This window comes from Saccopteryx bilineata, chromosome 1 (genome assembly GCF_036850765.1).
Source record: "Saccopteryx bilineata isolate mSacBil1 chromosome 1, mSacBil1_pri_phased_curated, whole genome shotgun sequence".
NCBI classification, from domain to species: Eukaryota; Metazoa; Chordata; class Mammalia; order Chiroptera; family Emballonuridae; genus Saccopteryx; species Saccopteryx bilineata.
Genome location: NC_089490.1, coordinates 354368033 through 354385009, shown reverse-complemented (window position 1 = coordinate 354385009; position 16977 = coordinate 354368033). Strand labels below are relative to the sequence as shown.

Below are 16977 nucleotides of genomic sequence, written 5' to 3'. Positions count from 1 at the left end.
TAATATATTTTATATAGAGCAAGTACTGAAAGAATGGAAATTGCCAACCTCCCACACAGTTTTCTGTCTACATGAACCTGTCTTTACTATTTCATCGTCTTATTAGCATAACTTTACTATTCTAGGAGACACCTGATTGGGCCTCCAGGCAAATAATTTGATTGTTCATTACAGTAACTTTCCTGAAGACCTATTTAGTATTCTCTAAGAAGCATCAATAGGTAGTTGTTGCCCAACACTTCCAACCCTTCTGCTATAAACTGAGACACCCAGAGGGAGAGACCGGTCTGATGGTAGCAGCCACTCAAGGCCTGATCCCATAGACCGTGCGGGGTCAGTTCCAGAGCATTCTGGAGCTGAAGCAGCCACTCAGGCCTGATCCCATAGACCGGTGCAGGGTCAGTTCCAGAGCGTTCTGGAGCTGAAGCAGCCTCTCAGGCCTGATCCCATAGACCGTGCGGGGTCAGTTCCAGAGCATTCTGGAGCTGAAGCAGCCACTCAGGCCTAATCCCATAGACCGTGCGGGGTCAGTTCCAGAGCGTTCTGGAGCTGAAGCAGCCACTCAGGCCTGATCCCATAGACCGTGCGGGGTCAGTTCCAGAGCGTTCTGGAGCTGAAGCAGCCACTCAGGCCTGATCCCATAGACCGTGCGGGGTCAGTTCCAGAGCGTTCTGGAGCTGAAGCAGCCACTCAGGCCTGATCCCATAGACCGTGTGGGGTCAGTTCCAGAGCATTCTGGAGCTGAAGCAGCCACTCGGGCCTGATCCCATAGACCGTGCGGGGTCAGTTCCAGAGCATTCTGGAGCTGAAGCAGGACGGAGCTCTTTTAAGAGCATTTAAAATCTTTCTGAGTTTTGAACACAGGATTTTACAAACCACTTCCTGGATTTTATCTTTGCCCATTTCTTTCTTTTAACATCATTTGCTGGGAGAGACTGGAAATGAGAAAATAGTTTTATTTTTGAATCTAGAAAGTCCTGACTGCTTTATATTTTTTTCTAAATTCTTTTGAAAAACTTAATAGTTTGGTCTCTCGTTCATTTTTTGGTCCTAGTATTTTATTACACACAGCTAAAAGAAACCAGTTAGCACTTCAGATATTTTGCCTGGAAACCTCCTTAGTCACATTTATTGCTTTATTGATACGTTTCTATTTCCTACACTGTCCGAAGTAATCATTTTGATGTATAACCAGTACATCACTGGGTGCCCTTTCATCCAGCTAATATCAATTTCCTAACTATCTACAAGCCTTGCATCAACAATCTCCTTGAAGAGCTTTCATTTGCATTATCTAGCTTTCATTAATATTATCCTCAAGACACTTCCCTTTGTTCCTATTCTAGAGGCAATGCCTACTTTTAGGGTTCTGTTTTGGTCGTATTGATGGTGTGATATTTGAATTAAGAATTGAAGGGTGGCTTTTCGGCCAGATCCGCCATCTTCCAGTAATTCGCCAAAATGACTAACACAAAAGGAAAGAGGAGAGGCACCCAGTACATGTTTTCCAGGCCTTTCAGAAAACATGGAGTTGTTCCTCTGGCCACATACATGCGAATCTACAAGAAAGGTGATATTGTAGACATTAAGGGAATGGGCACTGTTCAAAAAGGAATGCCCCACAAATGTTACCATGGCAAAACTGGAAGAGTCTACAATGTCACCCAGCATGCGGTGGGCATTGTTGTGAACAAACAAGTTAAGGGCAAGATTCTTGCCAAGAGAATTAATGTACGTATTGAGCATATTAAGCACTCTAAGAGCCGAGATAGCTTCCTGAAACGTGTGAAGGAAAATGACCAGAAAAAGAAGGAAGCCAAAGAGAAAGGTACCTGGGTTCAGCTGAAGCGACAGCCTGCTCCACCCAGAGAAGCGCACTTTGTGAGAACCAATGGAAAGGAGCCCGAGTTGCTGGAACCCATTCCCTATGAATTCATGGCATAAGTGTAAAAATAAATAAAAGACCCCCACTGTAGTGATCAAAATGTTAAAAAAAAAAAAGAATTGAAGGATAAGTGTTACCTTATTTGTAGAGAGTTGTTATAGAGCCTGTGTGTGTGCATGTCGGGCTGTGATTTTCTAATAGTCTATGCAGAGATACTGGTGGGAGGGAGAATGATCATTTTGAGAAAAGAAAAGCAAGCCATTTAATCTTTATTCAACAACATTTGTTGAATGGCTTCTCTGTATCAGACACTGTGACAGGTACTGGAAACATAAAGGCTAGCAAGATAGTTTAATGGGAGATACAATTATTAAACAAATAAACACAAAATAAAAAATATTATTACAGTTATATTTGCTGTTATAAGAGAAAGCACAAGATGTCTTGGATTTATGACAGAAAGACATTATCTAATCTTGAGTGGGTGGAGCAGAGAGAAATGGCCTTGGAAAAACAGGGAAGGCCTCCCTGGGAAAGTGATATTTAGACTAAGCCTTAAAGGTTGATAGGAAGAGTTAGCTGGACCCAGCTGTGGAGGGTGGAGCAGTCCAGGAGGAAAGGACGTAGTACAGTGGTATCTTGAGATACGAACAGACCAACACACAATTTTTTTTTTTTTTTTAAGATACGAGCTGCGACTCGGTCCGTATTTTTGTTTGAGATCCGAGCAAAATTTTGAGATACGAGTCATGATTCGGGAAGCTGCCGCTAGTTGGCGCATTGGCACATGGGTCCAGTATCGGCAATTTGATATGAGTTGACTGACTTACGAGCTCGGTTACAGAACGAATTAAAATCGTGTCTCAAGGTACCACTGTATTTGAAAGCCTGAATGTAAAGGAATTTGATGTCATTCCAGGAAAGGAAGGATACTGGAAAGGGAGTACGAGAAGGAAGAGAGAGATAAAGAGGCAGGCAGAAGCCAGACAATGCTAAGTCTTGTAGGTACAATAAGAACTCTGAACTTCACTTACTGGTGAAAGGTAGACTGAGGTGTAAAGCAAAGCACTGACATGGACCTACAGTGATACTTCGGTTTTCGTAGATAATCAGTCTGAAAACAATCAGCAAAATCCAAACCAATAAGCTTGACCAGGTGGTGGAGCAGTGGATAGAGCGTTGGGCTGGGATGCAGAAGGACCCAGGTTCGAGACCCCGAGGTTGCCAGCTTGAGTGCGGGCTCATCTGACTTGAGCAAAAAGCTCACCAGCTTGAACCCAAGGTCGCTGGCTCAAGCAAGGGGTTACTAGGTCTGCTGAAGGCCTGCAGTCAAGGCACATATGAGAAAGCAATCAATGAAAACTGATGATTGGTGCTTCTCATCTCTCTCCGTTCCTGTCTGTCTGTCCCTATCTATCCCTCTCTCTGACTCTCTCTCTGTCCCTGTAAAAAAAAAAAAATTTAAAAATATCCAAACCAATGAAAACTGAGGCAATTATTTCCATATGAATCAATATAAATCCAATTACTGTCCACAGTAATTACTTACATGTAGTTGTAGCATTAGCACTTGCAATCAATAAAAAAAAAGCACAAAAACCCTGGAAAGCAATGGAATTGTTTGGCTTGATGTGAGGGGTGATGCTCACACAACAAGAAACAACGCCACACTGAGCAGGAGAACGTGTGGGTCACCCTTTGTTTTCACAAAATTAGCAAAGAGGTCACGTGGACACACCGAAGAAATCTGAGACAAATATTTTGTGGAAAAAATTGATAAAAACCGAAACTGATGATAACGGAAGTCAACAAAAACCGAGGTATTACTGTATTTGTACTTTTTTTTTTGTATTTTTCTGAAGTTGGAAACAGGGAGGCAGTCAGACAGACTCTCGCATGTGCCCAACCGGGATCCACCAGGCACGCCCACCAGGGGGCGATGCTCTGCCCATCGGGCGTCGCTCTGTTGTGACCAGAGCCACTCTAGCGCCTGAGGCAGAGGCCACAGAGCCATCTTCAGTGCCCGGGCCAACTTTGCTCCATTGGAGCCTTGGCTGTGGGAGGGGAAGAGAGAGACAGAGAGGAAGGAGAGGGGGAGGGGTGGAGAAGCAGATGGGTGCTTCTCCTGTGTGCCCTGGCCGGGAATCGAACCTGGGACTCCTGCACACCAGGCCGACGCTCTACCACTGAGCCAACCGGCTAGGGCTGTACTTTTTTTTTTTTTTTTTCATTTTTCTGAAGCTGGAAACAGGGAGAGACAGTCAGACAGACTCCCGCATGCGCCTGACCGGGATCCACCCGGCACGCCCACCACAGGGCGATGCTCTGCCCACCAGGGGGCGATGCTCTGCCCATCCTGGGCGTCGCCATGTTGCGACCAGAGCCACTCTAGCGCCTGGGGCAGAGGCCACAGAGCCATCCCCAGCGCCCGGGCCATCTTTGCTCCAATGGAGCCTCAGCTGCGGGAGGGGAAGAGAGAGACAGAGAGGAAAGCGTGACGGAGGGGTGGAGAAGCAAATGGACGATTCTCCTGTGTGCCCTGGCCGGGAATCGAACCCGGGTCCTCCGCACGCAAGGCCGACGCTCTACCGCTGAGCCAACCGGCCAGGGCCTGTACTTTTTTTTTTTTAAGTGAGAAGAGGATAGATAGAGAGACAGACACCTGCATGCAACCCAACTGGGATCCACCCAGCAACCTCCATCTGGGACCAATGCTCAACTCAACTGAGCTATCCTCAGTGCCTCAGCCTGATGGTCAAACCAATTGAGCCACTGGCTGTGAGAGGGGAAGAGGGAGCGAAAGAGAAACAGACAGTTGCTTCTCATGTGTGCCCTGACCCAGGATCAAACCCAGGACATGAACACACCAGGCCAACACTTTATCCACTGAGCCAACCGGCCAGGGACATGTATGTCCAGGGGCCACCATCGTGGCCATTCACATGCAGGTTCTCACTGAGTTCAGGCAGATGGTAAAGAAATGGTGGAGTCAGAGAATGGTGGGCCATTCTGTTTATTGGTGTCTCACCAAGACAGGCAACCACAAGAAAAGCCAAGGTAAAAGCAGAAAACCTGCTTTTCCCATAGAGGGCAAGAGATCAGGGAGGCCTCTGCAATGCTAATAGCAGGAACCGAGTGAGCGAGCCCCTAGTTTGTCTCATTTTATAGTTAGAAAATTAAGGCCTTTAAGCCAATATACAAATAAGGAACTCTCTGATACAAAGCCACTTATCTGAGGCATAAATGGGATTCCTCATAAGAGTACACCACCCCACATCATGCAACAGTCAAGGGTGTGGGGAAAAGCTTAGTTTTGAGAAGATCTTAGTATTAAAAAGATGTTGAAAATATCTTAGTATTAAAAGGGTGGGAAAGGCTTAGTCTTAAAACTAAGCCTTAGGCCAGGGGTCTCAAACTCAACTCAGCATGTGGGCCGCAGAGCAAGATCACAGCCGTTGGGCGGGCCGCACTAGGTCTACAAAAGGCAACTGTTACGCAACACTTTTCTCACTGCAGTTGAAAACAAAAAAAAATCAGTACAACAAGCACAATCGTACATGCAGTTTACTCAGTGTCACAAAACAACCAGAAACTGTAGTTCGCATCACAACTGCTGTTAACTTAGCTAATATCTAGCTAGGATGCTAGAGAAATGAAAAATACAAGTAGGCCCCTAGGCTTACTTAATTTTATCCAAAATATTTTGAACTTCATGGATTAGTCTGCGGGCCGCACAAAATTGTTCGGCGGGCCACATGCGGCCCGTGGGCCGTGAGTTTGAGACCCCTGCCTTAGGCTATAATGACTTTGCCAGTTTACAGCCTGTCTCCTATACCCCATGCAAACTATAAACGAGCAAACATATATATCATATTTACAAACTTACTTGACTAACAGGGCATATTTGTACTTTTTAAAAAAAGTATTTATTGATTTTAGAGAGAGACAAAAGAAGAGAGAATGAGACAGGAACATTGTTCTGTTCCTTTATGTGCCCTGACTGGAGATTGAACCAATAACCTTTGCATATCGGGACTACCGCAGCCAGCCGAGGCATCCAGCCAGGGCTGAGTTGTACTTTTAAAATGTCCTTCTGGGCCCTGGCCGGTTGGCTCAGCGGTAGAGCGTCGGCCTGGTGTGCAGGAGTCCTGGGTTTGATTCCCGGCCAGGGCACACATGAGAAGCACCCATCTGCTTCTCCACTCCTCCCCCTCTCCTTCCTCTCTGTCTCTCTCTTCCCCTCCCGCAGCCAAGGCTCCACTGGAGCACAGATGGCCCGGGTGCTGAAGATGGCTCCATGACCTCTGCCTCAGGTGCTAGAATGGCTCTGGATACAACAGAGCAACGCCCCAGAGGGGCAGAGCATCGCCCCCTGGTGGGCATGCTGGTGGATCCCGGTCGGGCGCATGTGGGAGTCTGTTTGACTGCCTCCCCGTTTCCAGCTTCGGAAAAATGAAAAAAAATAAAAATAAAAATAAATTGTCCTTCTGATTGCTGAGTAGATAATTGATAGGTGAGCTTTAAGAGTAGAAATAAACAAGGAGGAGACAATTGCTTTAGCCTAGGTAAGAGTGATGTGGCTTGGACTAGGATGGTGGTAATAGAAACGGAGCAGCAAGCATGATTTTACCCATATTTAAGAAATCAAACTGATAGGACTTGGTAATGAATTGTATCTGGGAGGGGGCAGAAGAGAGGGAGGTGTCAATGATGAACCCATATTTCTGGTTGGAATAGAGAGTGAATGGGGGTTCCATTTGCTGAGACATGGAACATTGGAAGGGAAGACTTTTTGGGGTGAAATCCAGTTTGGCATGAGTAAAGATGGAGATGCCTGTGGGGAATCAGAGTCAAGCAGATAGCTGGGATATATTGATCAGGCTTAGAAGGAAGGTCTGAATTAGGGAAATAAAAGTACAGGGCAATAGCTAGAGAGAGATGCATGATACAGGGAGACTCTCTTAATATAAAGACACTACAGAAGGTGTGAAGTTCTGTGGAAAGAATACAAAAGAGTAGAACTATTGAATTAGCAGTTCAGGCCTTGGGCTGATGTGTTTCTATCTGACAAAAACAGAGACACTGATGGATGAAGTGCTATATGAATAACAGAAAGGAAGAGAGAGCTGTGAAGTTACAGGGATTGCAGGGACCAAGGAACTCATATTAGGGGGATATGGGATAGGGTACCTGGGACAGAGCAAGTATAATAGATCTAGGAAGGGGCCTCCAGGCACTAAATGAATGAAAGCTCCAGGAGGAATTAGGTTAATTATCCCAAAAGATGGACTAGATTCTCACTGCCATCTAGTGGCTCAAACATGTAATTGCTATAATCTCACTGCCCAAAGTTCAGGGGAGCTAAATTTGTTCATGGGTTCACCATTATCACCTCTGATGAATTTACAGAAAGTAATAGACTCTATCACATCAGCTCTGGGCACAACAAACTTGGGCAGATGGCAAAGGCAGTGGCAACTTCCATGTTGGAATATATATATGTATATATATGTCTGTATACACACACACACACACACACACACACACACATTATATGGAGAGAGAGAGAGAGAGAGAGAGTGTTAGGTTTAGGACCAAAAAACATCCTCCATTATTAGCCCCTTCCATCTCCTTTCCCAATTTTGCTCTCTTCTTTTCCCACCACCATCATGACTACCACCATCACCATCATATCATCACCATCAGCATAATCATCATCCCACACCCCGCACATTACACATTCACAACAGTGGGCTATGTCTTTTATCTTATTTGAGTATCCTTCATAGATTCAAAACTGTTTATTGGGTACCTACCATGTGCCAGTTGCTGTGATGGGGGTTAGACACAAAAATCAGGCAGAGTCACTCATTTCTAGGAGCTTACAATCAAATACTGAAGCAGATGAATACATTCTTACAACACTATGTGGTGTTATAATTGTGGTTAACACTTGTCTGTGAGACTTCATTATGTGTCTTAAGAGTAGGCATCAGGGAAGACTTCTTGGAGGAGGTGATTGTGGTCATACTGCGTAAGACTAGCAAGAAGAACTAGCTATACTGCAAAAACAAGAGAAGACTTTATGTCTAAAGAAGAGCTAGTGTCTGAAAAGATAATGGATTCTAAGGTCTCAAGTGGCACTGTGTGACAGCTGCATAGAGTACTTGGCGAGTGACAGAAAATGACTTCAGAAGGTGAATGACTTTATAAACGAAACAAATGAATTTATAAAAAAAAATTTTGAAAGGTATGGAAGAGTCACTGGAGCATGTTACACAGGGGTGAACCAAATCAAATTTGCATTTAAAAATAGCTGGTAAATTTATTAAACACTTACTATATGCCTGGCTAAGCCTCTTACATGGATGTGTTTATTTTATTCTTTACAGTACCACTTAACAGAGCAGCTGAGATACTAAATAATTTGTCCAACTATTCAAAATGTTTTTGTGGTTGAATGGGATTAGTACACAGTTTTCTTGGACTTCAGAGTCCATGCTTTTGGCCAGTAGGCTTGCTCTATTGTCTCTCATGCACCAGAAGTCAGGCTTCCGTGCCCTGGGCCCTGAGCCATTGTCTCCAATGTACATCGCAGGCTGGGGCACCCTCCTGGAGGTGGCCACACTGGGTTTAACCGTTTGCCTGGAATTAGTCATAAGCAGAGATCATGGGAAGAGCTATTCATCTATACTGGCTGTTCTTGCAGAAAAACACACCACCTGAGATCCTCACGAGTCCTTGTGCAGCTTTTCTGGGACTGAAAGGATCCCATCAACGTGAGCGATTTGGGTATACAAAACTGTTGCTTTCAAAAAGTAAAAGAAGGCCATTCTTTTTAGAAAGTTCATGTTTCCCCTACCCTTTGACTGCTCAGGCATGCCCTCAGAGGGGGGAACCAAGCACTCGTTGCACATCAATACCTTTTTGATCTTTGTAATTACTGTTTTGATCTTCGTTATTACTTTGTTATTACTTCTCCCCCACCCCCAACATTGTAGCCTCTGCTAATTAACTCTATGAACTTGTGGTATTTGGCTATTTATAGAATATCAGGTCACTGTTTCAAAAATAAAATTATATTAATTCATATGTTTTGGGTGTTAGGGCTTCTATATAGATGGTTGATTTCTCTGTTTGTTTTGTTTTGTTTTGTTTTGAATTATCATCCATAAACAGGGAAAGACCATTCCAGATGTCATTATAAAAATGTCTCACATTGATAAGAGTGTGGTGGTTGCGGGGGGGAGGGGGGAATGGGAGAGGGATAGGGGGTGGGAGGGGCACGGGGAAAACAAGATAGAAGGTGACAGAGGACAATCTGACTTTGGGTGGTGGGTATGCAGCGTGATTGAACGACAAGATAACCTGGACTTGTTATCTTTGAATATATGTATCCTGATTTATTGATGTCACCCCATTAAAAAAATAAAATTATAAAATAAAAAAAAAAAAAAAAAATGTCTCAGCAGAAGGCCAGAACTCCTTATAGGCTGGGATGGCCTAAAGGAGTGGACATAGCAAGAGCAGGGCACAGGCACCTTCACCTTAATAACTGCAAACTCTTTTCTTAGTTACTGCTTTGCTTTATGTTTCATTCAGAAATAAAGCTATTCAATGACCATCTTTTACTGCAGTTTTGTTTCAGGTAGTGGTTCTCTTTTTTTTTTTTTTTTTTTTTTTTTTTTTTTTTTCTTAAGTTGGAAACGGGGAGGCAGTCAGACAGACTCCCGCATGCGCCTGACTGGGATCCACCCGGCACGCCCACTAGGGGGCGATGCTCTGCCCATCTGGGGCATCTGTTGCAACCAGAGACATAGCACCTGAGGCAGAGGCCAGGGAGTCATCCTCAGCGCCCGGACCAACTTTGCTCCTATGGAGCCTTGGCTGCGGGAGGGGAAGAGAAAGACAGAGAGGAAGGAGAGGGGGAGGGGTGGAGAAGCAGATGGGTGCCTCTCCTGTGTGCCCTGGCTGGGAATCAAACCCGGGACTCCTGCACGCCAGGCCGACGCTCTACCACTGAGCCAACAGGCCAGGGCCAGGTAGTGGTTCTCAAAGTTGGTTGAGGGACCCCCTTGGAGACCCTGAGATCTTTTCAGGGGTTCTGTGAGGTCAAAATTGTTTTCATAATAATACATTAAGTCATAATATGCCTTTTATCTCTCATGCTCTCAGAAATGTAGCTTTCCAGAAATTACATGGTGCATTACAATGGATTGAATGCAGAAGCAAATATGAGAATTCAGCTGTGTTCTACAAAGCCACACATTAGAGATTTTCAAAACTGTGTCATCCTTCTAAATATTTTTTTGAAAATACAATTATTTTCCATCAAAATATGTTATTTTATGCAATATATATTATATTAATATAATATATAGAAATAAGCAATGGCTTATTATTATTTTTAAATGAATTAATAAATACATATTTTTAAATGCCTTATCTTTCATTTCTAATATAGCAAATATCAAGTAGTATAACTTGTATAAAGGAAAGTTCTTTGAGGTTCCTCAAATTGTCAGAGTGCAAAGGGGCACTGAGACTAAAATGTTTGAGGCTGGTGGTTGAGAGAATTCAGCTGCAGGCATTTTCTCAATGATTTGAAGAGGAGGATGTCTGTCTTGATTTTCTTGGCACCCCTCTTCCTAAAAGAAAAGAAAAAGACGCAGAAATACATGCGTTTATAGGTCCCTGGCCTTTTACATGTCTCTTTGTACAGTTGATCTGTTTCTTTGGTGACTAAACAGTGGCCACCACCTGTGGCCTATTAACATCCTTGCTTGGCTGGCAGATTCCATGGTGAGAGGCCTGGGAATAATTAGGGAACTTGGTAAGGAAGTTTCCTCAAGCAGGAAATTGGTTCCTCTGGAACTTGTTAAATATTAACTCCACAGCCAAGATCATGAAAACACTTACTGAAATTAGTAAGAGTGCTCAGGCCCTCTGAGAGAACTGGTTTTAGGTGTCAGTTTAACACTGTGATGAGGGAGCAATTAGGTTAAAATGACTCTTGCATTTCTAATGAAGCCACGCATTTAAACCTCTCCCTGGGGTTGAACACTGGTTTAGAGTAAGAGTGTGAGATGTAATTTAAGTCCAGTTTAAATCCAGATGTTCTTTCCTGAGCCCTTTTGCCACCACAGACTTCAGTAAGAAAACCAAAGACTTGACGTTGGCCAGACTTCAGATATCTCAGTCAATCATGCATTTCTGAACAACTTGAACAGTCTCAACTCTGAGTAAAAGGCAGTAGCATTTTCACTAGCTAACACTTTGAGGCTCTAAGACTTATCTAACATAAGCACATAAATCTAAGGTAAAAATGACACATAGAAAATCTATAAGCAAACCACTGTATTTTCCTTGGGGAAAAAAATGCTGAGCACTCAACAGAAGTGAAAAGACAGAGCAAAGGGCAGATCACAGAGGTGTCCATCTCAGTGACACACCCTGTCACCCCACAGGACATCCTGCTCAGGACTGAAGCTTGTGCAGTTCTGCACCAGGCTAACCCAGCCCCTTACAAAGGGCATGTCTGACAGGTAGAATGGAGGAGCTATCATCTGCCCTTCCTGAGTATCATTCAAATGCTTTACATATTACTGGAAATGGAAAGCCGTTTTAGTAGCACCTAGAAGATTAAATTACATCCAAATAGATAGATAGAAGATTTCAGTATGAGAATTTTACCATCATAAAATAAATTAAAATAGCATAGCCATAATAAATAGGCCCTGGCCAGTTGGCACAGTGGTTGAGTGTCGGCCAGGCGTGTGGATGTCCAGGTTTGATTCTGGTCAGGGTACACAGGAGAAGTGACCGTCTGCTTCTCCACCCCTCCCTTTCCCCCTTGTCTCTCTCACTCTCTCTCTTCCTCTCCTGTAGCCATGGCTTGATTAGTTCAAGTGCATTGGCCTGGGGTGCTGAGGATGACTCTGTGGAGCCTCCACCTTGGGCGCTAAAAGTAGCTTGGTTCCCAACATGGTCCCAGATGGGCAGAGCATCTGCCCCAAAGTGGGGGTTGCCAGGAGGATCCTTGCTGGGGCGCATACAGGAGTCTGTCTCTCTATCTCCTCTCCTCCCACTTGAAAAAAAAAGGAAAAAATAAAAAACTATAACAAATAACACTTTTAGTGCCTGCTTTGAGCTGAGCACTGTGCTGAGTGTTTTGTGTTCTTAGTCAATGCTCTTAACAATACTGTGGGCTGGGCACTACTGGGACCTTCACTGTACCCAGGAGGATGCCTAGCTGTGAAGAGCTGACACACACTGTCCAAGCCTAAGCGGCAGAGGTGGAAGGAGAACACCTTTCCCTTTAACTCCAAGTTCCAAGTTTTCGACCATAGCCTACTAGCCTGCATTCATCATGTCCCATTTACGTCTTCCTTCAGCTAATGTTTACCCCATGCCAAATCCTAAAATAAGGAGTCAAAGCGGACATTGTTCCTGACCACGTGGGGCTCATGGTAAATAGCAAAAGACATAATTAATCCCACAAATCAGCATATGTAAGTCAAGATACGTGTTTGAAGGAATACATAATGCAAACCAATTATATATGTAATTATATATTTATCTTATTTATGTTTTATATTTACTCTATTTATTTTATTATTAAATAAATATATTGTATATTTATATATATCATGAAATATATATTACACACACATACACACGAACTTGACTAAGGCTGGAGAGGTCAAGAAAGACAGCTCTAAGAAAGTGATATTTGCATTAAAATCTGAAATTTGAGTAGGAGGAAACCAGGGGTCTGTGGAAAGTAGGTGGCAAGGGTGCCATAGGCATAAATAACCAATGTTCAGTAGCAGCAAGAAGCAAATCCCAAGCGAAGAACCCAAAGAAGTTCAGTGTGTGATACACGCCTAGAAAAGGAGCAGGGACAGACTTGGGAATCTTAATGCTGTAGTAAGGAAAGCTATTGAAAAGTCTCTACTTCTATATTGTATTTTGAGTTTTTGCTGTTTGGAAAATATTTTTGGCTATTTTTCTTGTATGAGAAATATTTCACATATAGAATAAATATAAGAATGTAAACAATATTCATGGTAACCACCACCAAATTAAGTAAAATATTATAATTAAATAATGCTTTTGAATAATATGACTTTGACCATTATTGGAAACAGAACAAATAAGGTGATTGTTGAAAATAGTTAAATTATGCATATTTTCATTTTTTCTAGATAATGCTAAACTGTATTTCAAAATGGTTATGCCAATTTATGTTCCAATATAAACTGATGAGTGAAATTTTTGAATAAGCTAAATTCTTAAAAATTTTAATTGATACTTTAGATTGACATAATTAATTGATGTTTCTATCTACCAATCCTTCTCCTTTAATAGGATTAAAACTGTAGTGCACTCTTCCTTCCTTCCTTCCCAAACCCAGCCCCTGCCCTGCATTATAATCTCATATTAACATTGTTTGAAATTTCTTTCCAAATTCATATGTTTTCAGAATGCAACAACAATTATTTGGGTTTAATTCTTTGATTTATTTTGTATGTGTGTGTGAGAGAGAGAGAGAGAGAGAGATTTCTTTTACTTGAATACCTTCTTTGTTTTGCTAAAGAATATCCTTGAGTAGTTCTTTCAGGAAGATTCTGAGAACAATAAACTTTCTGAAATCTTTTATGTTTGAAAATGCATTGTTTTGTACCCCTACTTACTGCTAGTTTGACTGGATAAGAGATTTTAGTTTCAAAATTAACTTTCTTCAGATTCTCAGCATACTACTCTGTTGCATTCTAGGAAAAAAATGCATTATTGAAAATAAATGTGGGATTTGTTTTTAAATGTCTTTAGAGTCAAACTGAATTTCCTCTCAAGAAACATTTGTAGCCTGACCAGGTGGTGGTTTAGTGGATAGAGCATCAAACTAGGATGCAGAGGATCCAGAGGGTCCAGGTTTGAAAGCCCGAGGTGGCTGGCTTGAGCCAGGTATTACCAGCTTGAGCAAGGGGTCACTGGCTTGAGAGCGGGATCATAGATATGACCCCATGATCGATGGCTTGAGCCCCAGGTTGCTGGCTTGAGCAAGGGATCATTTGCTTTGCTGTATCCTCTCCCACCCCCATCAAGGCACATATGAGAAATCAATCAATGAACAACTAAGGAGCTGCAACAAAGAATTGATGCTTCTCATCTCTCTCTCTTTCTGTCTATCTGTCTCTATCTGTCCCTCTCTCTGTCTCTGTCAGAAAAAGAAAGAAAGAAAGAAAGAGAGAGAGAGAGAGAGAAAGAGAGAAAGAAAGAAAGAATGAGAGAAAGAAAGAAAGAATGAGAGAAAGAAAGAAAGAAAAGAAGAAAGAAAGGAAGAAAAAAAGAAAGAAACATTTGTAGCATTACCCTTTATCATTGGTGCTCTGAACTTAACCATGAGACCTGGATTTGAGCCTCCATCACTTTCATAATGCTTATGACTCAATGGGACTTTTGTGTGTGTGTGTGTGTGTGTGTGTGTGTGTGTGTGTGTGAGAGAGAGAGAGAGAGAGAGAGAGAGAGCGAGAGAGAGCGTGCGCGCGAGACAAATAGATAGGGACAGACAGAAAGGGAGAGAGATGAGAAGCATCAATTCTTCATTGTGGCATTTTAGTTGTTCATTGATTGCTTTCTCATATGTGCCTTGACTGGTGGGCTCAAGCCAGCAACCTTGGGTTCAAGGCAGCAACCTTGGGCTTCAGGCCAGTGACCTTTGGGCTCAAGCCAGTGACCATGAGGTCATTTCTAAGATCCCACACTCAAGCTGGCAACCATGCGCTCAAGCTGGTGACCTTGGGGTTTTGAACTTGGGTCCTCAGCATCCCAGGCCAATGCTCTATCTACTGTGCCACCACCTGGTCAGGCTCAACAGGACTTTTTAACCTGAAGACTTTATGTTACCTCAATTGTGTAACATTTTCTTAAAGTTATCTTTGACAAGTTCCTTTCCTCCATTTTCTTTCTTTCTTTCTTTGGAATTCTTCAATGGGGTTGAGTTTCTGGACATATCTTGCATATATCAACTTTTCTCTTATGTTTTCCAAATCTCTTCTCTCTGTATTGGTTTTAGGGGAGTATAACTCAGTTTACTTTTCTAGTCCATCAATCCTTTCTAGTCCATCAATCAACCATGTGCATTTTCTTACTCATCCCTTTCTCCTTTTTATCTAGCAAGTCTTCAAACATTTTTCAATGAACATAATTTAAAGTACTTCTTGTTTAACAAAAGCATAATCATGTAAAAGTGTGTGATAATATTAATTGAAGTAATTTTAACATTGTTGGGAAAACAGCTGTGTTAGATTTGCTCACTTGAACTTTGCACAATTAGTGCATGAGCCCGTGGCAGAGCCATGTGTGTATAGCTTATGTAAGGCTACAGGTGCTCTCCCTTGGCATTGCTTGCTTGCTTGCCACTGCCAGGAGCTGTTTTGCAGATCACTTGCCCGCACTGTGGGAAGCAGTTTTCTCCTGCCTGGTTTGCTTGCCTGCCATTGTGAGAATCTCATAAGGAGGATAAGCCCAACATTTTCTGGCTCCACATTCCTCTACCGTCTGCCCGAATCCAATGGGAACCTGCCTGGCCTTGGCTACTGGCATTGCAAACTTCTTGTTTTATGATTTATTTTACTAGATATTATTTCTTCTATTTATTAAATTAGGTTTCTCTTTTTCAAAGCATAAGTTTTCCTCAAATGCTTGGAGATTCTTGGTAGTCATTTCAAGTTTGGATTGACAATCCATGTTTATTTATCTATGGATGTGGTTTCTTTCATTTTTAAAGTTTTAATATTTCTTATTTTTCTTAAATGAGAAGCAGGGAGGCAGAGAGAGACTCCTGCATGCACCCCAACCAGGATCCACCCAGCAAGCCCCCTATGGGGCGATGCTCTGCCCATCTGGGGCCATTGCTCTGTTGCTTGGCAACTGAGCTATTTTAGCACCTAAGGCGAGGCCATGGTGCCATCCTCAGTGCCCAGGGTCAACTTGCTCCTACCGAGCCATGGCTACGAGAGAAGTATAGAGAGATAGAAAGAGACAGAACGGAGAGAGGAAGGAGGGAAGAAGCAGATGGTTGCTTCTCCTGTGTGCTGTGACCAGGAATCAAACCTGGGACATCCATAGGCTGGTCTGACGCTCTACCACTGAGCCAGCTGAGCCAGCTGAGCCAGCTGGCCAGGGCCTGGATGCGGTTTCTGATGTGCTTTTTCTCATTGACTGCAGGAACAGACCATGCTGTCATGTGGACTGTGTCAATGGTATTTATTTACTTTTGGATTGCTGGTCCATCTATCTTAGTCCCCCCCCCCCCCGGAAAACTATTCTGAGTTCCTGTTCCCAGTGGTCAGACTCATTGCTTTAGTCTCACAGGAAATGAGATTGTGGTTGATGGCTCAGCAGAGGCAGAAAAAAGGGACTAGCCAACCACTGGTAATTCCACATTTAATTCTCCTGATAATTACCTCTAATGCCTCTTCCTGCTGCTTGTATTCAGAATTCCCTAACCTTCTCCTAATTCTTCTGCTTATGGCTTTATCTTGGGGTGTTCCTCATTTTTTTCTCCATCAACTTAATGAGATAATATCTGCAAAAAATGGTATTTTTGATGATTTTGTTTCCTCCTTTTAGCATTTTATTCTTCATTTTAGCAGTATATCCCTTATTTCCTCTTAACCTCACCTTGGCATTCTGCATTGACTAGAACTTAAAGAATACAGCTTCCAACCGGTCAACCATAAGAGGATTAAAGATATGCTGTACAGTCCAGAGTTTTACTTCCTGGACAAGAAAAATTTTCAAATGATTATTCCATACACATTAATTATTTTTAAAATATGCTATATTGTTAAAATATTGTAAAGTACTATTCAGAAGTGTAGAAAATAACGTTCTTCATTTATGTTTTTAAAATTATTTATTACAAAATGGTACATATGGTATCATCTTGAACGTACTGAATTATTTTTTTCTCTGGTTATATATCTTTGCCCTCATTCTAATTTTGTACTTTCTTCTTTCTCTTCTACATCTCTTTTCTTTATTTAAAAATGTACCTTGGCAGACTTGCCCATGAGGTACCAATT

General features: G+C 42.6%; 1 protein-coding gene and 1 non-coding gene across 2 annotated transcripts; one reads left to right on the top strand and one right to left on the bottom strand.

Annotated features, from left to right (window-relative positions):
* Window positions 1-1426: 1426 nt before the first annotated feature.
* On the top strand, window positions 1427-2004 carry LOC136320670 (large ribosomal subunit protein eL21-like). The gene has a single exon (XM_066253833.1). It carries the CDS (start codon window positions 1462-1464, stop codon window positions 1942-1944), a length of 483 nt encoding a protein of 160 aa, XP_066109930.1. The 5' UTR covers window positions 1427-1461; the 3' UTR covers window positions 1945-2004.
* Window positions 2005-4420: 2416 nt separating this feature from the next.
* TRNAA-UGC (transfer RNA alanine (anticodon UGC)) lies at window positions 4421-4496 on the bottom strand. Its single transcript has one exon. It is a non-coding gene; the product is annotated as a tRNA-Ala (tRNA).
* Between the last annotated feature and the right edge of the window lie 12481 nt (window positions 4497-16977).

Coding starts and splice junctions, on each gene's coding strand:
- LOC136320670 (XM_066253833.1), top strand. CDS start 1,462: ATGACTAACACAAAAGGAAAGAGGAGAGGCACCCAGTACATGTTTTCC.